General features: G+C 38.9%; 1 protein-coding gene and 1 long non-coding RNA gene across 52 annotated transcripts in view; one reads left to right on the top strand and one right to left on the bottom strand.

Moving 5' to 3' along the window:
• ANK2 (ankyrin 2) overlaps positions 1-22,877 on the bottom strand; it is a 664,974-nt gene that overhangs the window by 76,723 nt on the left and 565,374 nt on the right. For all 50 annotated transcript variants that reach the window (XM_032333193.1, XM_032333196.1, XM_032333191.1 and 47 more), the window contains 5 exons: positions 19,812-20,009; positions 15,915-16,013; positions 15,100-15,198; positions 8,618-8,716; positions 7,560-7,658 (listed from right to left, as the gene is read on the bottom strand). In XM_032333193.1, coding sequence (XP_032189084.1) covers positions 7,560-7,658; positions 8,618-8,716; positions 15,100-15,198; positions 15,915-16,013; positions 19,812-20,009 — 594 coding nt within the window. The remainder of the gene's footprint in view (positions 1-7,559; positions 7,659-8,617; positions 8,717-15,099; positions 15,199-15,914; positions 16,014-19,811; positions 20,010-22,877) is intronic.
• Positions 7,605-22,877, top strand: part of LOC116584618 — a 28,914-nt gene continuing 13,641 nt past the window's right edge. For both annotated transcript variants that reach the window (XR_004283256.1, XR_004283255.1), the window contains exon 1: positions 7,605-8,058. This is a non-coding gene — a long non-coding RNA (uncharacterized LOC116584618). The remainder of the gene's footprint in view (positions 8,059-22,877) is intronic.

Below are 22,877 nucleotides of genomic sequence, written 5' to 3'. Positions count from 1 at the left end.
TTCTGGAGACTGGCTGCCTGGGTTTGAACGCTAACTTTATCATTTCTTAACAAGTTCCCTCATTTCTCTGGACCTCAATTTTCTCATTATAAAACAGGGATAATACTGCTACTTCATAAAGTTGTTTTGAAGACTAAATGAAATAATATACACAAGAGGTCTAAGGACAGTGCTTGAAATATGTTAGACCTCAATAAATGTCAGCTAGTATAACATCATTCTTATCATTATAATTCAGTATTAAATTCCTCTTGTAACTGAAGATCCTCTGAACTTTTTAGTCATTTAGGCACTAAGGAAACATTTTGAGTGCCTACTACATGCCAGGCACTGTTTTAGACACCAGGGATACCACAATGATTTAAAAAAAAAAAAAAATCACACTACTTCAAATACCACCTACAGACAATGAAGTCTCAAACTCCTGTCTCTAGTGTCTGCACCGAAAATGTAGTAAGTGCACTGACTGGCACCATTATGGGAATTCTAAGAATCTAATCTCTCAAAATAAGTCAACTCTTCAACTAAAGTCACTAAAATACAACAGTAAATAGGTTATCATAGGTTTTTAAGCTTTGCTACATGGATATTACAGACTTTTTTGAATGACACCAATTTCTTTTCTTTCAGAAAGCAGTAGAGAACTTCAAATAGATTTATGAGGAAATTCAACTAATCTGAAAATGTATTCACATCTACCTGTATAATATCTGTGCGTCAGGAGGGATTGATGAAATCATAATGTGATACTGCATTCTGTGAACCCTTTCAGTGGTTCCCCATTTCCTCAAAAAACAAGCAAATGGCCTAGGAGAGCTGGGTGATGTAGTAAGGAGAGGCAGGGAGACCTCCCCTCTCTCCTCATGCTACAGCCATGTTCGCAGGTCATGGTCTCTCACACCTCAAAATTTTTCCATATATTCCTTCCTTTACCAGAAATATTTTTCTCCCCTTTTCTTGGCTCATATTAGATGTCCCTTGGAGAAACATTCCCCAATCCTCCCTGATGAGTCTGTTTCACAGTGAATGCCTCCTGCTGTGTACGGTCACGACACGGGAGACACCACACCACACACAGCAGTCTGCGCCTTCTCTGCTCCCACACGAGAGTGAGTCATTGAAGAGTTGGTCTGTATCCAAAGAATCTGAAATCTAGCAGGTGCTTCTCAAATATATATTGAAAAAATCAATGATACAAAATTAGGCAAAATATATGTGAAATCCACACAACAACTAAATAGATTTTGTTTGGGGTGATAAACCAGTTCCAGAATGGGAAGAAACCGAGAAAGTAAGGGAAGTCTCATGTTCTCTGGATGAAGGCACAATTGGAGAGTAAAGCTTTCCCAAATGTTGATTATGATATTTAAATAATTCCATAATGTCTTATTTACTGAAAAAAACCTCAACTTCAGGAAAGACAAAAGCATCCATTCAAAATTCTGGATATTAATAGCTGGTCAATAAGTATTTGTTAAACAAACTTAAGAAGACTATTGTATGGCTTATTTTATTTTTTAAATTAATTTATTTATTGGAGGGAGAGAGAGTGCATGAGCGGGGGGGATGGGGGCAGAGAGAGAGAGAGAATCTAAAGCAGACTCCACATGGAGCACAGAGCGGGATGCCAGGCTCAATCTCACATCCCTGAGACCATGGTCTGAGGTGAAACCAAGGCCAGTGCTTAACTGACTGCACCACCCAGGCGCCCCCCTCATTTAATTATTTTAATAGTAATTAGCTTACAAATTTAACATGGATAAATTAAGACTTATGTTCCGTATCCATGGTTTTTAACTCTAGTTGCATATTAAAATCATTAGAGAAGATTTTAAAACTCCATTACTTTGATACCATGGCAGGACAATTAAGTCAGAGTCCTGCGAGTTCAGCTGTGAAACAGTTGCTCAGACGGATCTATTGTGTAGCTCAAATCACAACCCGTTTGGAAAAGTGTATAAACTGCAGAAAGTAATTTGCATTTAAAATATGGGAAAGACAGGGATGTCCTATTAAGCTATGATAATCCATTAAGCATTTTCTGAAACTCTTTTTATAAGATCTTCAGTGTAAATAAAATGATTCAAAAATGTGAAGGGATAGCTACCATATTAGACTACACCAGGAAGTTTATTTTGCAGAGATGTTCTAGAGTATCTGCCCTTCACAGGAAACATTCCACAAGAGGATGCTTCTCTATTTGAAAATAAGTGATGGAAATATTTCTAAATGATTAAGTTATATTGCCTGATATACTTTGTTTATATTTTCGGACACTGATAATAGGACTATATTTTCTTCGAATTTCTAAGACTGGACTGGAATTTCTAAGAGTGGAAATACAATTGCTTTGGTTTGGTCATTGAATACTGTCAAAGTTATTACCAGCAAATATTCGTGGCAACAGAAAAAGTAACACACAGTGATCACACTGGTCACAGATATTTTTCTGTACAGATAGTAAAAATGCCCTCTCTATGCAATGTAGTAAGTACAGCAAGCATCTGATCATGATGTAGTGCTTGACCTTTTAGAAGGCCATCAATAAATATTTGTTGAGTAGATGATAAATAATTCTTCTCACTCATGAGTAATGTTATAAGAAATAGATACATCTTTTCTTTAAAGCGCAGTGAACTTTGAAAACTTGATTATCAAAATATAAATATGGTTTTACAAAAATGCATCTAAATAGTACATGGGAAACAAAGATATAATTAAATGATCATGGGCAACTGTATGCTACAGAATCTAAGAGTCTATAGTCAAGATTAGAAACCAATTTAAAGTTAAAATGGGTAGTGTACTATGCACAAATTTAATAGTATGTAATTAAATCAGATAATACGGCAATATAAATAGGATAGGATAGTTGGAAGCCTTAATAAAGAGTTTTAATATTTATCACGATGTGGGAAAGATGTAAAAAATAAAACATGAGTCCTTAACGTGCTGTTTTGTAAATAGATATTTGGTTTGTTTTACACAACAGTGTGCTTAACTGGCCTCCCCTTAGCCCACACCCCTCATCAACCATTTCCTTTGTATCACATACTCACCAAGTCACCACATCGTGATGAGGGATCGTGGCTAATATGCCACCTACTAAGGCCCACACACAATGGCTCCCATCAGTAGGGTGACAGGCTAAATTTGGTTTTGTTCACAAACCTATTTATACCAAGGGTACATGTTAATAGAGTGTCTGTAATAACTGAAAGAGTGTGTAAACATTTTTCTACAAAAACCAATGTAAATGGTTTGGGAACCTCAACAAAGATCAGTCACCAAAAATAATTTGTACTCAATTAGGTGTGGTTAAGACAAAGCAGACGAGGAAAAAAAAAAAAAAAAAGGTATGTCAAAAGTTTAAAAAGGTTCTGCCCTCAGTATAATGTCACTTTAAGATAATATACAGGATGAATGTGGGGCACCTGGGTGGCTCAGGCGATTGTGTCTGGCTCAGGTCCTTAGCTCAGGGTCATGAGATCGAGCCTGGTGACGGGCTCTGCACTCGATGCAGAATCTGCTAGAGATTCTCTCCCTTCCCACCCTGGTGCACACTCTCTAAAAAACAATACATCAATCTTTAAAAATACACACACACACACACACACACGATGAATACTGTCAAGATATATGTATTATAGGATATAGTAGGATATAGTATGTAATACTGCTATTCTTTGTGTGAGAATGATCTTTTAGCCTCCTTCTAGTCAGAGGACCCATACTCAAAGAAAAGATCTTGACACCACCTCAAAAGGTGTCCGATGACTTCATGTGTATTTACTGCATTGCTATTTCTAAGATTCCCATTTTAACTGATTTACAGCATCGGATAAAATTTAAGACTTCGAATATGTACATTTTCTTTACTGTCAAAAATTTCTCCATTGTTTAAATGGTAATAGAACTATAATGTCATTTTTATTTTAGTAGTTTATTCAGCAATTTATGATGTTATTTTATTTCAGTAATTCTGGGTCTACATATCAGTGATTATATGCAACTTAAAGCATATCATTTTAAAATTATGCAAATAATACAAATACTCAATGACAGCTGATCAATAAGCAGAGGGAGGAGCCCCATCTCGGTCTTCCAAACTGCCTTAGGCGATTGAGTTTGGTGGCTTCTGCTGCCCAAAATGTGTCCTCTGCCCTCTGACGCCCATTCCAGCACACGCGCAATGAATGTGATCCTGGGAGAATGCTAAACCACCTCACAGCGACTGCCGGGTTCCCCAAAGTAAAGTTAGAAAAGCAAAGGTTAAGGAAACAAACCACAACTCCAAAATGTCTCAAAAATTTCTGAAGCAGTGGCTTCTCCTGTACAGACTTCTGCCTTCTCCTCTCTCTACACAATGACTTTATTCACACTGTGGGGTAAAGAACTTCGGAAGGATTAGCACAGGAAACTTTCTTTGATGGAAGAAAACTCACAGGGCTGCTCAAAGGCACACGGTGTAAATCTAGTGATGTGAGATTTGTATGTTAGTTGTGTAACTGTAATTTAACTATTATACTTAAATGGTAATAACATCAAACTAAATTTAATTTTATTAATTTCAAATAATTATTAAATTGTCTAGCGTGCTATTATCAGCCCACCACCAGTGAGCAATTCCAAATTCACTTTAGAAAGTAATATTGAATTATTGCCTCCATGGAAAGAAACAAAAAGCACTCTTTAGAAAGGTTTTTTTTTTTTTTTAAAGATTATTTATTTATTTATTTGACAGAGAGAGAGATCACAAGTAGGCAGAGAGGCAGGCAGAGAGAGAGAGAGGAGGAAGCAGGCTCCCTGCTGAGCAGAGAGCCCGATGTGGGACTCAATCCCAGGACCCTGAGATCATGACCGGAGCCGAAGGCAGCGGCCTAACCCACTGAGCCACCCAGGCACCCCTAGAAAGGTTGTTTTTAATAGAAAACTATTTCTATAGAAACTAGGTGAAAACACTTCTTTCACAAAATACATGTTAAACTACATTTAGTAAAGTCAAGATCAGTAACGTCAGAGTTGTTAAGAACACGGACCTTAGAATCTCACAATCTAAATTTGAATCCTAGATCTACCCTCAATGCCTGCCATATTTGTAATCACTAAATACTCATTTTTAATACCATTAATATCGTTATGGGAAAAAAAAAGTATGAATGAAAATCTCTTCCCAAAGAGAGAAAGTGCAAAGCAAGAAGGCCCACATAAGAGACAGGAGTAAGTCCATATTTTCAATCCTTCACCCGAAACTCAATTTCACAAAACAATAAAACTCACAATTCTAAGAGCAGAATCAATTCTAAGAGAGGCAGAAAGTAAGAACAGGGCAGCATCAAAACATGTTACCAATACAATTACCCATTTAGAAAAAGTGGGTACTTGTTTAGTTAATACGGGCAATGACTTCTTACCCCAACTAAAAGCAAACATGCCATTATGTTTTATATTTGTTTGTTGGCTTTTTACCTAGAAACTTGACTTCTAAATATAGAGGTTTTTAATTGGGGAAATGCTCAGCTGGGCAGGGTAGAGAATAATAGTTACCAGAACAGAAGAAAAGCTCACAGGGAGTTCTAAAAGTAGTTTTTGTATTCCACTAACGCTGGATGTGGCAGAGATATGACTCTATGTCTAATTTTTGAAAGGTATCTGAACTTGCTTAGTCAGAGTATTTAGCAAGCTAATTGTTTCTCTTTTCAAATAGATCTATATAGTTAAAGTAATTCCCTCCAAATAATATTTATGAGCCTGGGATCTATTTGAAACCGAACATGTAAGTTCCATAGTTTTGTGATGTTAAAGAAGAATTTATTTTCTTACAAAACGTAAGTCCCATTCTCCACTCCCACTAAACTGCAAGCTGCTGGGGGGAGGGGGGTAATGTTTTCACCACTGATGACTCTTCACCACTCAGCATAGAGCTCAGAGCATATTTTATATCCAATAAATATTGGAGAAATGATTAGTAAATGAAATGAATGGAAGAAAAGCAGGTCAAGTAGCAAAAAAGATGCAAGCTTGCCATCTAGTGGTCACTTGATAAAAATGTATGTAAATGATAACCAGAAAAGTTAATAAAGTTTACAGAAAACCTAACTTCTAAGAACAGATGTACTTGGCCATTCTTGCCACTACAGGCTTCACTAATCTGTGATTTTCACATTGTTTCAAAGATGCCAAATAAAGACACATATGTATAGGTTCCTAATAGGAAGATTTTCCTGGTATAAAAAAATCATACAGTAAGAAAAGATCAGTAAGATTCAGCCATATATAGCACCTCAGAAGTATAGTGATGGGTAATGACAAGACTTGTTTTTCTCTTATACAATTTATTAAAGCCATGCCTTAAATCTTTAAAAAATATTGTGGTGTATTAGCCAAACGTTTTAAGATTCTGCTTGAGAAAACAAGCAGTACTATTCTCTCCCATCTAAATTCAGGCTATGTCTTGCAGTTCATTAATAAATCATACTCCACTCTATTAAAAATTTCGTATCAAACCAACTATATTCCATCTGCTTCAGTGTCAACAGGAACTTGGTGTCAGTCTGAAGAATAAAATTTCTTTCTTTTTCCACGTATCTATCCAAAAAAACAAGTGTTCTAAAACTCTACACATATCCTTTCTTACTTAAGGCATTTACTAGAACCCCATTCAGACTTTTTATGTTGTTTTGTGATCTTATTGTCTCTGAAGAACACATCTAATGCTCCACCGTCACCCTATGTTTCTATTTTAAAAAGAGAAATTAAAGAGCTGTTGTTCTTAGAGTTCATGCTTAAGAAAAAAAGAAGTTAATAAAAAGTGCGAAAAAGAACAGCACTTCCTCTTTCAGCTGTGAGTCCCCCTGTGGGGCAGCCTCCTTTCAGTTTTGCTTTAACCGAATGGTACAAGAGCCTTAGGACTCATTAGTCCCAGAGACTTCATTCTCCCACAAGGCCATCAATGATCCCAGCTCCTCCAAAATAATCAGCAATCATATCCCAACTAGCAAAAATAAAAAATTTTAAATATATGCCCTGTCGTGATACAGATGCAGCTGACCTACTAAGTACAACCAACTCCCTTTTTCAATTAAAAAATATGATAATCAGAAATAAGAAGGAAGGAGGAACCGTTCTCATGGGAATGCATTAGGCCCAATCGTTAGCATGGCATGAGGAGGTTATGGGTCCTTCCACAGGCTGGCCTGGCTAAGATTTGCTCTGGATGTCCTACCACTTAGCCAGAAGTAGGTGTCACACCCAACTACAGTGAAAGCGCAAGGCAGCGCCCGGCACCCCCCACTGCCGCCAAAATTCCAAAATTCCCAAAAAAGGAACTCAATAGTATACAATTATGTTTATATTTTACATGGATTTATGTTAAGGAAAGAAAGCCAACTCCCCCCGCCCCACTAGCTGTGTCAATGCACTTACATCTGCATTCCTCTATGGTGTACCACACATTCACCCAAAGTTCCAAACCAAAAGCTCCACATAGTTTGTAAGCGCAAAAGTATGTGGTTTGAAAACCAAGACGGTGGAACCCACGCCCACGAGCTCCTACTCACCGTGGTGGTGGTGGTGACCTCCTCTGTTACAACCTTCAGGGTGTCGACCACGGAGATGTAGCCCAGACGCTTAGCAATCGCCAAGGCGGTGTTGCCATTCTGAAGAGAGTGCAATGAAAGAGAGAAAGAGGGAGAACTGAGAGGGAGGACCGCGCTGCGAGCCAATGAGCTCACCGGCTGCTCCGCCTGAGCCAGCATTTCCTTCCAAAACCAGGCACAGCTTAGGAAAATCACTAGTTTTTACCATTACATCTGAATCTCTTTGTAACTTCTTTAGACTATGGCCCGGGTCACCATGGTAACACAACAAGCTGCATCTGCCTGCTCTTCTAATAAGAAGCACTTGACGCTTTAACCCTGAGGTTGTCAAACATTCTCTACAAGATACTGCACTGTGTTTAGGAAAGGACCCCGTGAACTGCGGACGCTGCCTCCGAAAATGATTTAGCCAGAACCGAGTACCGTTACTCCCCGTCAGAGGTCAGGCCATCTGCTGCAGGTAGGACGTCACCCCAGGGAACTCGGTCACGCATTGAGCTACAGCTGTGCAGAAGCTCGCCGTGCAGCAAAATAACCCTAGCGAGCAACTCGGGCTCCAGCGCGGGCCACGGGGGACCCCGGTTTGTTTAATTGCACCGCTTAGTTTACATTTCAATGGCTCCACATCCCGAAGAGCTTTGTCTGAGCCAGGAGCCTCGCGGGCCGGGCTCCCTTAAGAAGGCCGGGCGGGAGCAAGGGGCGGGGGTGGGGGGGCGGCCTTCGCGCTCACATCTGAGCACCAGCTGCGAGCAGAGCACGTTCCAGCGGCCTCGGCGCAGGGCCCCACTCTCCCGGGAGAGACGGCCGAGTCAGGCCGACTGCGCTCCCTCCCCGGGAAGCGCTGCCGGAGAGTCACGCTGATTTCTCGAAAGCCCTTCCAGAATTCCCGGGCTTTCCAGAGTGCGGGGGCCTTATCGAAGGGGCGTGTGTCTGAACCCAGCTCAGACAAGGGGCCGCCGGGGCCGGCGAGGAGGAGGCAGCGGCGGCGGCGTGGTGCTGGGCGGCGGCGCCTGGCTTACCGCGGTGGTGGCGTTGGGCTTGGCCCCGTGCTGCAGCAGGACGTTGATGATGTGCGTGTGGCCCTGCTGGGCGGCCTGGTGCAGAGGCGTGTAGCCGTTCTGTAGGTGACGGGGGCCATGGACCCAGCATAGGTTTGCAGCAGGAGAAGGAAAGTTCGGTTAGACTTCATGTTGAATTTCTTAGTCTTATAACAAAACCGTCAAGGATGCTGTTTATTTGGAGCTCCCTATCCCCACCAACCCATGTGTCAGCAACAAACACTCCTTCTCACCTTATGGTCTGCTAAACAAAGCGAAAAGACTAGCTTATGAAATAGAAGGGCTGACAAACTCGAAATCAGAGCTATTATTATATTTTAACTAATTGGCATTAAAAATGGGTATACTGAGAGATTTATAATGACAAAAGAACGTTATCACAATGATTTCTTCCTTAGGGATAAAGAAAGTAACGTTTTTAACAGAAATCTGAGGACTCTAATACAAATACAAATACAAAAAAAATGCTTGTTTGTCATGACTTTTTTTTTTTTTGACAGATCACAAGTAGGCAGAGAGGCAGGCAGGGGGGAGGGGAGGGGAAGCAGGCTCCCTGCCCTGCAGAGAGCCTGATGCTGGCCATCCCAGGACCCTGAGATCATGACCTGAGCCGAAGGCAGGGGCTCAACCCCCTGAGCCACCCAGGCGCCCCTACCATGACTTTTCTAATCATGAATCTTTGTGCCGGCTTTAGGGATTCTAAATTGATGGGGGTAAATCTAAATCTTATCTTCCTTTCAGAGAGCAGCTTTGGTCAAAGAAGACCATGCTTAGAGAATGGAAGATTTCATTGGATGATGAGTGGCCCACCCTCAATTAAAAATAAATGACTTTAAAGGGGCGCCTGGGTGGCTCAGTGGGTTAAGCCGCTGCCTTCGGCTCAGGTCATGATCTCAGGGTCCTGGGATCGAGTCCCGCATCGGGCTCTCTGCTCAGCAGGGAGCCTGCTTCCTCCTCTCTCTCTCTCTGCCTGCGTCTCTGCCTACTTGTGATCTCTGTCAAATTAAAAAAAAAAAAAATCTTAAAAAAAAATGACTTTAAAAATGAAGTTCTTTTTAACATTCTGGTCTAAACTGGAAGTTTAGATGAAAGCTCTGTAATCCATGATTTGTGAGGAACTGCTGCTGAGGTTAGTGTGAAGACAGTCTTGCTCAGAATTCTAACGGGTGGCAGGTATGGAACAGGTTGGCTGCATATTCACATTCATTAAACAAAGGCACTGGAATCCTTGGAGGCAAACAAAACACTAATACCACTCACTGAACATTTATTTTGTGCCAGACGCCAGGCCTTGTAGTTGTCTTTGAATCTTTATTGTCATCCTAAAAATGAGGGTGCTTGGTACATAGGTAGTGTCTCATACACCACCATGAGTGACTAAGTGAATGAATACATGATTGAATAAATGTTTTCTTCCAATTTCAGAGACGATGAAATGGAAAATAACAGTTAAGTAATTTCTTTGCAATTATTCCAGGTTCCGAACCTGTGTAGATCATGATAGCCAATGGATATCAGACTACTTTTTTTATTATCTACCTGCCTCACCCAGATAAAATTCTATCCATTATCTGGTTTCGAAGTTCTGAGTAGCTCATTCATACCATAAACTTGTAGGAGTATATGTCCCTTTTACCTAGTGTCCCTGCTGCTTCATGACCAACATGCACTTTGGCTACTCCTGCCTACATAAAGTGTCCGTCTATATACACAAGGTGCCCCGTGACTCCTTCTATGCTTTTGCTGTGGCCTTTCCATCCACGGGGATGTCCCTATATTTGTGAGCGTCTATCAGTCTGCATGTCTTTCAGTCTGGAACATCATCAGCTCTGCCATGTCAGCTATCTCTCCCTCCAATGGCATCACCCCAGGAAACCTGGAAATAGAAGCCAATTATAGGGACCCTGAGAAACTTATCACTATTGCAGGGTCTCTGCTCTCAAATGAGATAATCCACGCACATTTGAGAAGCATGAAGTAAGTGGCATTTTTTTTTCCCTGAAAATTCTTCTTCTCCAACCGAATTTGTTCACCTCTTCAGTAGCAACCAAGTGAATTCATTCAGCAAGCATTTACTAACCGCATGCTTTATGCTAAGTAGGAGACACTGTGCTTATGTAAATTAATAATGCCAGAGTAGCATTCTTGCCCCTAAGAGCTCACAATTTACAGAGTCCTCAACACACAGTGTCCAGAAAGGTGTCTCCCAGGCCTGATTTAATTTAACCTTTACCCAAAACCTCTGGTGCACAAGTATATTTCCAAGGGAAGTCTGGAGCAACTCAAAAACTTTATTTTTTTTTATTTTTTTTTATTTTGCATAACAAGTTTATAAGGGCAACTCAAAAACTTTTATGCGAACATTCGACTACATTTTATCCACGGTCTTGGGCCCATTCTGCTAGGAGATCTAGACCCAGTTCTACCAAACCCCTCTAACCCTCCATTTCCTCATTAACAAATGGGAAGAGCCAAGATTTCAAATCTGGTGAAGGATTATATATGTTGTCCATAAACTTTTCTTTAACTCATCTAAAGTTCATGAAAACGCTGACAAACATTTCACTTTTTTTCTTTCTCATTGAAGAGCTCTATGATCTTTGCAGCATATTTTATAAAGAAAATTTTCTTGTACGTGCTGACGTTCTATGCACTCTTTGCAAATTAATCATATAACCAACCAAATATACTTTTCCTCAAGCAGATGTTTGTAGGATTTCATTTTCATTTTAAACAACTAATAGTCTCATAGAACAAGTTCACTTTTCCAGATTGTTATACCAGATCATGAATGTTTGAGGACTAAAGGCAACACATATGTTTACATTTTTATAGCAACAAATTTTTAAAACCATAGTTACATGAGATGTGAGGCAGAAAACACAAATTTCCCAAAAATGCCATTCTGTGTGAAAAAAATCCTGAGATGTTTATTAAAAGAACATTTTTCCATTTATGTAGCTATCCACTCCCTTGAAGACATATTAAAAGTTATATTTACTTCTAAAAGCAAGTAAAATCTATAGAGTTCACTAAAAAAAAAAAAAATAACAATAATAAATAATAAATAAATAAATTAAAACCTGAAAAATTAAAATGAGATTTTTCTCTCAACCAAATGTCTATTTGAATGCATAACAAACCCCAGGTAGATAACCAATGTTCTCTAGACAATAGGTCTGGCTTGTAAATATTATCTCAACAATCACACACTTAACAAAAAATTACGCTAACTTTTCAAGTTCCTCCAAAGTCTCATTGCATAGTTGCATTTATTCCTTTCAGGAGAAGATCTGGATCCCAACAGGAATGTCCTTCCTGTGTGCTTATGTGTGATCTGACACAGGAAAAAATGGTGTTGGGTGCTGATGCCTGAGAATTCTTATTGGAGCTTTTAAATAAGCTCAAAGTACAATGTCATGAGAACTCAAGAATTGCTCAGAAACTAGGCAGCAGCTGCTCTTGCTAGAGTCAGATGAAATTTTTTTTTTTAAGATTTTATTTATTTACTTGACAGAGATCAGAAGCAGGCAGAGAGACAGGAAGAGAGAGAAAGGAGGAAGCAGGCTGCCCACTAAGCAGAGAGCCTGATGCAGGGCTCGATCCCAGGACCCTGAGATCATGACCTGAGCCAAATGCAGAGACTTAACCCACTGAGACACCCAGGCGTCCCTCAGATGAAATTTTGAATGTCGAAGGTCAATAGTATTGTTTATAATTTTAAAAATAGCTATCTTTAATTCACCTGTAAATATGGCGATGTACAGATACACTTTTGTTTCTGCTTCTAAGAGAATATAAAAAGACTGACTTCTAAAACTTCTTACTTTTCTAATCATTAGCATTTTGAATGATGACTTTGAAAACTCACACTAATTTGGCTGAGCCCACTCACATAGCTGCATTAAGAATTTCTGATACATAAACTTAAAAAAATAAGCAAACATGTAATTACATATTTCTTTGGACCAAGGAACCTGGAGCTGCAATTTGTTTTATACATACTAGCAGCAGTTGTATTATTCTTTTCTCTTTCCCTTGAAACAACTTGAGTGCACTGAAGTCTGGTGTTATGTTCCAACCTTGTTTTACTAGATAGGGCCCTTCAGCTGCCACTGGGTAAAACTATTTACGATCAATTCAACTCTGTGTTATCCTTGACAACATCCAACCCAGACCTTACACATCATTGCCTCACTAAGCATTTCCATGTGATATCCCAAATGTAAGAGAGTTGGTGGGAATAATGGGGATGTAAGCTAGGGCAGCCACTGTGGAAAACAGTACGGAGGTGCCTCAAAAAATGAAAAATAGAATTACCATATGGTCTAGCAATCCCTCTTCTGGGTAAGAAAACAAAAACACTTACTCAGAAAGCTGTATGCACTCCCATATTCCTTGCAGCCTATTTATTATAGCCAAGATATGCTGCAACCTAAGTACCCATCAGTGGATGAATGAATAAAGAAATAAATAAAATTGCACGTGCACACACACACAATGTAATATGAATCAGCCATAAAAAGAAATGAAATTTTGCCATTTGGGACAACATGCATGGACCTGGAGGGCATCATGCTAAGTGAGATAAGTTAGACACAATACTGCATGATCTCACTTATGTGTGGAATCTAAACCAAACAAAACAAAACCCGAACTCATAGATACAGAGAGCAGATTGGTGGTTGCTAGAGGCAGGGGTGGGGACTTGGGAAAAATAAGTGAAAGGTATCACAAGTTTAAAAGCCTTTTTTTAAGTGAAAGAAAACGGATTTAAATGTTAAATGATATTGGGTGTCCTGTTCTCAGCTATCTCCTCTATATTTAGAGGGAGGGATCCTTCCCTCAGGGGTCAAGAGGAGGTGACCTCACTTGTTTTAAACCACATACCACATCTTTTATAATGCATCACCGATAAAAACACAAAGAGATTTAAAAGTATGTACTAATAATAAAAATATGTTTTATATGAGCATTTAAAAAAAAGAAACACTTGGGACGCCTGGGTGTCTCAGTGGGTTACGCCTCTGCCTTTGGCTCATGTCATGATCTCAGGGTCCTGGGTTCGAGCTCCGCATCAGGCTCTCTGCTCAGCAGAGAACCTGCTTCCTCCTCTCTCTGCCTGCCTCCCTGCCTACTTGTGATCTCTCTGTCAAATAAATAAATAAAATCTTAAAAAAAAAAAAAAAAGGAAGCACTATTGTTATTCATAGGATGTAGTAATCAAAATGTTCAAGTAGTGTGAGAAAGCATTATAAAGGTTGTAGTTTAAGGATAGATAAGATTTAAATAAGAGAGCATCTTAGGAGAGGAAAAGACTGGGTAAAACAGGAAAATATTTCGTTGGGAGAAAGTGAAGCACTAAAAAGCTAGTTTAGTTGTAGGGAAGTTATGAAATGGTCATCTGGCAACCTACATTACATTGGGTCACATCATAGAGACTTAAAATCATGAAAAGGGATGACTAGATCAGAGAACTCCTTGGGAGAAGGAAGCAACAGGATTTGATAGCATGGAATAAATGCCAGGTAAGAGAGTGAATGACCACTGATAAGATTTTAGGTATAGTGAGTTGACGTTAATGATCTGGAGTGGGAGGGAAGTTAGAACAGAGCTTTGGCCATGAGGCAGGTTGTCTCAGTTGGAATTCCAATTCTTCCAACTAATACTTTGTGACCTTAGATAAGTTATTCAAATTCACTATGTAAAATAGAGATGCTAATAGCACCTATGAGGTTATTTAAGGATTAAATGAATTAATATATAAAAAGTCATAAATAATGTATATGTGACTTCTAGCATGCACTTAATGAATATTAGTTTAAAAATTTTTTAAATGAGGGATGCCTGGGTGGCTCAGTCATTTGAATGCCAGACTCATGATCTCAGGGTTCTGGGATTGAGCTCCAGGTTGGGGTCCACACTCATCGGGCAGTCTGCTTGAGATTCTCTCTCTCCCTCTGCCCCTTCCCACACTAACATGCTCTCTTATTTTCTCTCTTTAATAAATATACAAAATCTTTTTAAAATTTTTTCTAAATGAAAGACACAATCTAGGCTGTCTATCTACATTTCCTCATGCAGAAGGAGGATGTTTCAGGAAGGGGGACCAAGGCCTTAAAATAACATAAAGAATTTTCTAGATCATCAAAGTGTTCTACCCAGCAGGCTTCTTTTTTACTGTAGTAAACTGTTAACTGGATAAATGCTACTTCAGCTCTATAACAAAAGTAGTTCTGAAGCTAACCTACATGGCTGACAAAGGTTCGGAGAATGAAAAGTCGCAAACAACTGTACAAAGCTATATTGCTTATTCAAAGTCCCTTTAAAAGAACTAAAATGGAAAAGATACATTTGAAGCTATGGGGAGCTAGTGAAGTATTTATATGCCTGAACCTCTTTGCTTATAGGAAAATGAAAATGAATATAAGTATTTTATTTACCTTTGTTTTTGCATTGACATTTGCACCCTGCTTCAGAAGAAAGTTGACCATTTTCACATTTCCATAGTGACAGGCCACAATTAAAGGAGTGTAACCAAGCTATAACAAATACATAAATAGATAAATAAATAAATGCATACATACTCTAGCGATTAATACTCAAAGGGAGAGGGATTAGGTAGAATCTCAGTAATGGCGGGAAGGGTAAAAAGTCTATTCCATTGTATAAATATTACTGAGCAGTTTATTTACACTTCCTGTGGATACAAATATGGAGAGAAGCAGATCCCTGAGCACAAGGAACTTAACACCAGCGAAGGAAATCAGACAGGTGTGTGACTTCATCTGACAAAGAGCTAAGAGAAAGACACGAATAATTAGGTCTGAAAATAGAGAAGAAAAACGGAGTCTGACGGGAGGATGTGAAGGAGATGCACAAAAATATAGCTTAAAGTGGGCTTGAAAATTTTCACGGCATAGAGAAGGAAAAGCCATTTTCAAGACCAAGGGCTGGAGGCAAGCAAATACAGGAGGAAAAGAGCAGGTCATCCAGATTGCCAGAGCAATAAAGGAGAGAGGCTGACTTACGCCAGCAAAATTAGAATCTTTTTATAAAGGGTCCTGATATCATGATCTCCACTTGGACTTGATTCCAGCAAAACTGGAGAGCCATTATAGATTTGTGAGTAAAAGAGAATCATAGTTCAGAATGGACTTTTGAGGAAGGGTGATTGGAATGGGGGAAATCTGAGTGGCGGCTACCGGGAGGCATCCAAGTCAGAACCCACCACAATATGGAAAGTGATTCACTTTACCTTTGTGTGAGCATCCTGGTCAGCCCCATGCTTAGTAAGAATTTCAGCAACATTCACTTTGTCTTCCTGGGCTGCAAGGTGTAAAGACGTGAGTCCACTCTATAGAGAGAATGGAAGCAAATGGGTACACTTAAAGAAGAAAGTGTGTTTCATCATCTATGATATCGTGTCTTGAAAAAAATCCTGGAAAATTCATAGCCTCTCCCTAGAGCCTGCAACTTTTGATCTCTAAAACAAACCCTCCAAGTTAATATAACTTTCTGAGACATATTCTCTAAGTTAGTCAACACTTTCAACAAATTACATTTTCTTTATTTAGGTGCTTCTATTATGATGTGACACTCTAAAATAACTCAGCTAATAAGCTTCCAAACAACATTCATTTCAAATCCATCTGTGCCTCCTGCTGAATCTATTTATTCCCTTAAATAATTAATCAACCAGCTACTACTTCTACTTTTTAACCATAGAGGATTGATGGATTCTATATTTTCATCAATAAAATATCATATCAAGGTAAAAAATGTAGAGAGTTACAGGAAATGAGTTCAGAACAGTTTTCTCCAGTACTCAATAGTATACTATTTTGGAGGTTCCTCTAACTGCTAAATAAAAAGTAACCCCATCATTTATAGATAGCACCATAAATTGGCCAGTTTTATGTATAATGTTTGGCATTTATACATCCAGTAAATATCCTGATTAATTTTATATCCAATTCAAATACAGTTAAGAACTAATACAAGATGGAAGCATGGAGGAAGGAGAGGGGAAGAGTGTTTTCTCCAGTCAGTGCCACAATCTAGCAGCCTCACTACGTGTGCCCTTAACTTCCAGCACACAAAGCTGAAATTGAGAGAGAATCTTTAAAATCTAAATCATTTGTGTATTTAAAAGGTGTTTTCTGAGTACCTTCCATATGCCAGGAAATATTCTACATATTTGAATACATCAGTGAACAAATGTTTCTGCCCTATATCCTAGCTAACAGTATATTCATACCCTATTTTCTCTTCCTCTGCTACTGCTCGAATACCTAGTATATTCATCCCTCCTGTTACTCCTGCAGCTGGACACTGAGTTAGCTCACTTGTGCTCTGAGCTGGCAACTCTCCCTTCCCCCGCTCTCCCAGTTCATGTTTAATTAGATTCTACCGGACCCCCTGACTGTGGCTTTGCAGATCTGCCTTTCCACAGTCAGCCGGGTTCTTCAAAATCCACGATCTCTAGCCAGGGTGTACTCCTAGAAATGGACAAGTCCTCTGATCTTTAAAAAACATAAGTGATATGTACAGAGGGAAAAACATTCTCCAACTTAAGAGAAGGTTGTGTGTGTTTGTTTGTTTGAGGGCTTGGGGCTTTTTAATTCTTACAGTTCCAGCTGAGCTCAGCTTTGAGTTTCATAAACCATCAGGATAAGATTGAAGATATGCCCTTCTATATTAAAATGTCCTCACTTCTAAACAAATACTATGCAGCCCTAAAGTATAAACAGTATGAATATTGGGGCAAAACAAAAGATTGTTCCACATTCTGATTTTCTCCATATGAAAACAGTAAACATTAAAATATTTCTCTTTATGGAGACAAGTGGTCTTTTAAAAATGTTATTGAAGTGATTATTAAAGAACATGATCATCAAATATCTCGAAGACATTTTTAATGGCATGTCAAATGTTGTTTTCTACAATATAAGATTATAGATTAATAACCAATATGAAAATTCTCTATAATTTATTATGGTAAATTTCCATACCTAAATCAACTTATGAAAACTTTTCTAATAAATCAAGAAAATAGAAGATGTTGAAGGAGTTCTTTTCAAATGAAGGAATTTATTTCCTAAGATGCACTAGAGGACTCTACAACTCGTTTTTATTATTACATGTGATTTGCTCTAGTGACAAATACATCACACCTCTTTTTAGAACAGCACCCCAAATCTAATATTGAAATCATTGTTATAAAGATAACATAATTACTTTGTGGTCCACAGTTGAATATATTTCTTCACTGAGGAGTACTTAAGTCAAAAATATTCATTAAATATTTGCTGATTGACTGCTAAAACCCTCTCAAAGGAAGTAGTATGTTTAGAAGAATACCATCAGGGAGGACATACTTAACTGATTCCAGATATGAATATATATTAAAAATAGCACTTCTTAAAATAAAAACAGCACTATCAGAAGCATCGCATGATCAGTTTCATGAAATATCTAGAACTTCATTCTACTCAAAATTTTCCTTGATTTGTTTATGGATATCTGGTGTTTATTTCCAAATGAAGATTTGTTTTTAACGGACAATAAACACTTGTTTATGGATATCCTGTGTTTATTTTCAATGAAGGTTAGTTTTTAATGGACAATAAACACTGTCTGTCCCTTTCATATACTGATGCTAAGTGAAGTATTCTACAATTAGTCTCATAGTGAGAATATCCCCAGGAGGGGAAATGTCTTCCTGAATGGCATGATTTCAATGCCTACAAGAAAAATCCATGCCCCAGACTTTGATAACAGCTGAGACACTGAATTTCACCACAAGGCTTCAGGATGTTCATTTCTGTTAAAATGTAAATATCTTTTGGGGAATGACTTTTTAATTAGCTCTCACTACACTTTAAAAAAAGGATCTGTGAGGACTTTTGATAGAGAACAAAGAAGTATATAATGGCAAGGGATTTACTGGAATATTTTCGAGTGATAAAGACACAGAATAGGACTCTAGAGGCATTCAAGACAACCTGTCTTTTTCATAACTATTTCTAAAGGAAATAATGCTATATAACCTATTGATAACATTATGAAGACCAATTTACAACTGAGTTTCCAAAAGCACTAATTAGCTCAACAGCGAAATGTAGAAAACACAGTACTGTGTATTTGTGGAAAACCCTAAGAAACCTAAGTTTCACTAAACCCATACCTTGTGTTATAAAAAGTATTAAGAGATGTAAATGATGACCTAACTTAAAAATATAGGCTTCAATTTTAGTTTCTCAGAAGCTGACTCCAGTAGAGTATACTTAAGTATAAGATAGATACACATTAAATAGATAGGTAGGTAGGCAGAGCTACAGATACATATGTAGAGAAAGACAGAGATGTATAGACAGACATACACTCGTAAAAAATCCAAATATTTCCATATTTGAATAATGTCTTTTCCCCTTATATTCCTGACTCTTATTCTATTACAGTTCAAATGCCTGCCTACAAAGGCTGAAATGACCGAGGTTCTTTATTAAAAACACTGATTCTCTGGCCACTGCTGCCACAACCACCCAAACTAAGCTAAAGTTGGCTCAGAAATCTTTATTTTACTGAGTTTCCTTCATGCCCCCACCCCCTGGTGCCTCTGATGCTCAGCCTGGCTGGAGAATGCTTGGGTAGTGGCCACGGACCAACAGCTTAGAATCAGTTGTTTGGGCCAGAGCCCAGATGAACTGTCACCTCTCTCTCTTTCTCTGTATCTCTCTCTCCCTCTCCCTTTCTCTGTCTAAAATTTGGAATTAAGACCAGCAGGTACCATGGTAAATCTGGACAGACTGCTTAAACTACAGTGATATTACCTCTTGGGAGCTACAGGGTCACCTCTTTGGTCACACGCACAGAGAAACAGAGAAAGTAGATCTGCAGAGAGAGGTAAATGAAACTGACTTGCAAGGAAAAAGTCAAGATTCAAAAATGCAGCCATATAGGCTGAGTCTGCTTCTTGCTTCAGTGTGGTTTTTTTCCTCATAAGCCTCAACTGTTATTGTCCTTGAATTCTATAAGTAATCTCTGTTTCCTTTTACTACATCCCTTCTTTTTGTTCCAAGTTGTCTTTGATAGGTTTCTGTTTATATTCATCTGAAAGATTCTTGGCTAAAACAAGAGACAAAAACAGTACCTTGGTTGACATGTGGATATTGGCTCCCTTATCCAGAAGCAATGTGACCATATCCGTGTGCCCCTCCTGTGAGGCCAGGTGGAGTGGGGTTACTCCTTGTTTTGTTACAATGTTAGTCTCTGCTCCATAGTTCAGGAGTGTGGAAGCTATCTGCATTTGATTCTTCTTGGCAGCAATATGTAAAGGAGTATAGCCATTCTAGGGAAAAAAAAAACCCAAAACCACAAATATACATCATAAGCTTAACACCTGTCCTACTATATATCTCCAATGGAAATAAGAATCTCTAATCAATAGAAAAGTTAAAAAGTAAGTTTATAGTAAATCCAAATTCTTTCCCATTGCAAGCTCCCATCCCACAACACCCAAATCTTTACATCCAATATCACAAGACACACATTCTACTGTAAGACACGTATAGACACAAAAGCCCCAAAGCTTAACATCTCCTTCTTACAATTTTGGTTCTTTCCTGCAGAGCAACAAAAGAACAAGCCAGGCTCCTGTCCTACATGACTGTCCTTCAAATTCCTGGAGCTGGTTTTCATATCTCCTTTTAGTCTTCTTCTCCAGGTTAAACTTCCCCAGTCCTTCAACTATTCCTGATAAAAGCCCCATTGCTACTAGACCTCTCCATTAAGGATGACCTGTTCTAGACTGATCTCATTTGTCAATAGTGCTCTCAAGTTGTGTGACTGGGAACTGAATGCTATACTTCAGATACAGCTTTAGTAGTACAGAATAAAATGGAATTCTTTCGGTGATCTTGTTATAACACTCCTGCTATAATGCTTCTGAGCAGATTGTACTTTTTATTCATTTGATAGCTATTTAGTAAGTTGGGAGCATGTACCAGACAGTGTGCTAGGTATGGGGATACCAAGGTGGGTAAGACACAATCCGTGTCTTTAAGTGGTTGCATTCTGGTGGAAAATAGAGTAAGCAACAAAATAGGCTTATATTAATCCTATCAATCAATCCAATCAAAATCCTATCAATCAAAATCCTATCAATCAAAATCCTAGACCTTCCACTTGTCTCTATGGGCTCAAAAGTAGAAATATGAGGTTACAGGTTTTATGTGGCAGTTTGTGGAGAGGACCAGAGGAATTCATACTCGGCTTACAAGAGCCAAACTTTAACCCTATACTTAATTAAAACAAATAACAAGCAAATAGACCTCTAGAACAAATGTTAGTCTGGAACCTATATTGTTTCCTTTCCTTTCCTTTTTCAAGTCTGGTAGAATTTTCCATGAAAAACGTGTAATAGAAATTAAAAACAGTGGCCTTGCCACGAACTGTGATATAATGGAGGTAAAGTCAGCATAATGATCGATTGCTTCTTGCGAATCTATCGTAAGAGGTAATTTTAGGTTATGTTATTTCCTGAAATCTAACTGCAAAGGGTACCAAAAATTAAAAGGAGTTTTGATAACTTAAATGTCTTTATACACCATCATCAAATCTCGATCCTCAATGATCTGATCTTATCTATCTACTCTGCCCCCATTCCTCCAAGCAAAAATAAGCATCTTTCAGTTCAGATCAATGATATTTCTCTTTAAGATGCTGAAGAAATTTGGCAGCTCCCCTTGGAAGACTAGTCATGGTCTGGTCATAGGTCCCAGATGCTCCAGATGTTCTAGAACACTTGGACCATGAGCTCTATTAAAGAATATGTAAATATTTGTGGACACTGTTAGTTTAGCATTTGAGTGGTTTTTTTTGTTTTGTTTTTAGTTGTTGTTGTTTTTTTGCTACAGTGTGTTTTCGTCAGTCCAAATGTCCCCCATTCCTACATGTGGGCTCTACCAAAGTTAGGTGAATTATCAGAGTAAATCTACCAAGATTAGAAAGTCAGAGGCTTACGTGGAGGAGGAGAGGAGGTTTTATCAAAACAACATAAGAGAAATGTGTCCCTTTTGGCAATATAAGAGACTGACTGCCCCCAGATACTTGATCTACGAGATCTACAAGATCTACTTGATCTACAGCCCTCCTACTCCACACAGAGTAGAAGTTTTTAGAACCAAATAAACAAAAAATCCAGTGAAAACTAAGAAAAGCTTCTGGGCTCTGGTAGAAAGAAGCAAACAGGTTCTAGAGTCCAAGGGATTATATCTGTGGCTGGGGCAGCGGTTGCAGTGAATAGAGAGTCGAAAGGGGAGATGTGGGTTGGGAGGGGCGCCTGATGGCTCAGTCGGTTAAGCATCAGCCTTTGGCTCCGATCATGATCCTGGGATCCAGGCCCCATATTGGGCTCCCTGCTCAGTGGGGAGTTTGCTTCTCCCTCTCCTGCACCTGCTCCCTGCTGTGTGCTTGCTCTCTCTTGCTATCTGTCTCAAATAAATAACTAAAATCTTTTCTTAAAAAAGTGGAGATGGGGGGGCACTTGGGTGGCTCAGTGGGTTGGGCCTCTGCCTTCAGCTCAGGTCATGATCCCAGGGTCCTGGGATCGAGCCTCGCATCGGGCTCTTCGCTCAGTGGGGAGCCTGCTACCTCCTCTCTCTCTGCCTACTCTCTGCCTACGTGTGATCTCTGTCAAATAAATAAATAAAATCTTAAAAAAAAAAAAGTAGAGATGGGGTTGGGGTTACAACCAACTGAAAGCCTCTCGGAGTGGCCCCAGAACCGAAGGACTCATGCTCATCAATAGGCTGGGACAGATAAGTGAAAGATACTAGAAGAGCCTCCTGAGCACCACTGTACTATGGACGCTGGAGGAGAGGATTGCTCTACCCAGTCTTGCGGACTCTATGTGTGTACATTAAGAGTAAGGACCATACACTGTACAGGCTAGAGATCAGGGCTATATTTGTCTTTTTGGGAAAACCACACAGATTACTTTATAATTTAGGACTTCTCTCCCAAGTAGATTGAAAATCCCTTGTGGGAGGAGAACAAAGTTTTACTACAATCCTTTCTTTGTACATAGTAAGAGTTCAAATAAAGTGTTGTTGGGTATTGATGAAATCTTTCATATTGATGCTGACAATGGCCAGCTTAGATAGTTAATGAAAAAAGTACTGTCATGTTAAGGGAGTAGGTATTTTTATTCCATTGA

This window comes from Mustela erminea, chromosome 2 (assembly GCF_009829155.1).
Source record: "Mustela erminea isolate mMusErm1 chromosome 2, mMusErm1.Pri, whole genome shotgun sequence".
In the NCBI taxonomy this organism is placed as follows: domain Eukaryota; kingdom Metazoa; phylum Chordata; class Mammalia; order Carnivora; family Mustelidae; genus Mustela; species Mustela erminea.
Note: the sequence above shows the minus strand (reverse complement) of the source record. Positions and strands in the feature narration are given on the sequence as shown.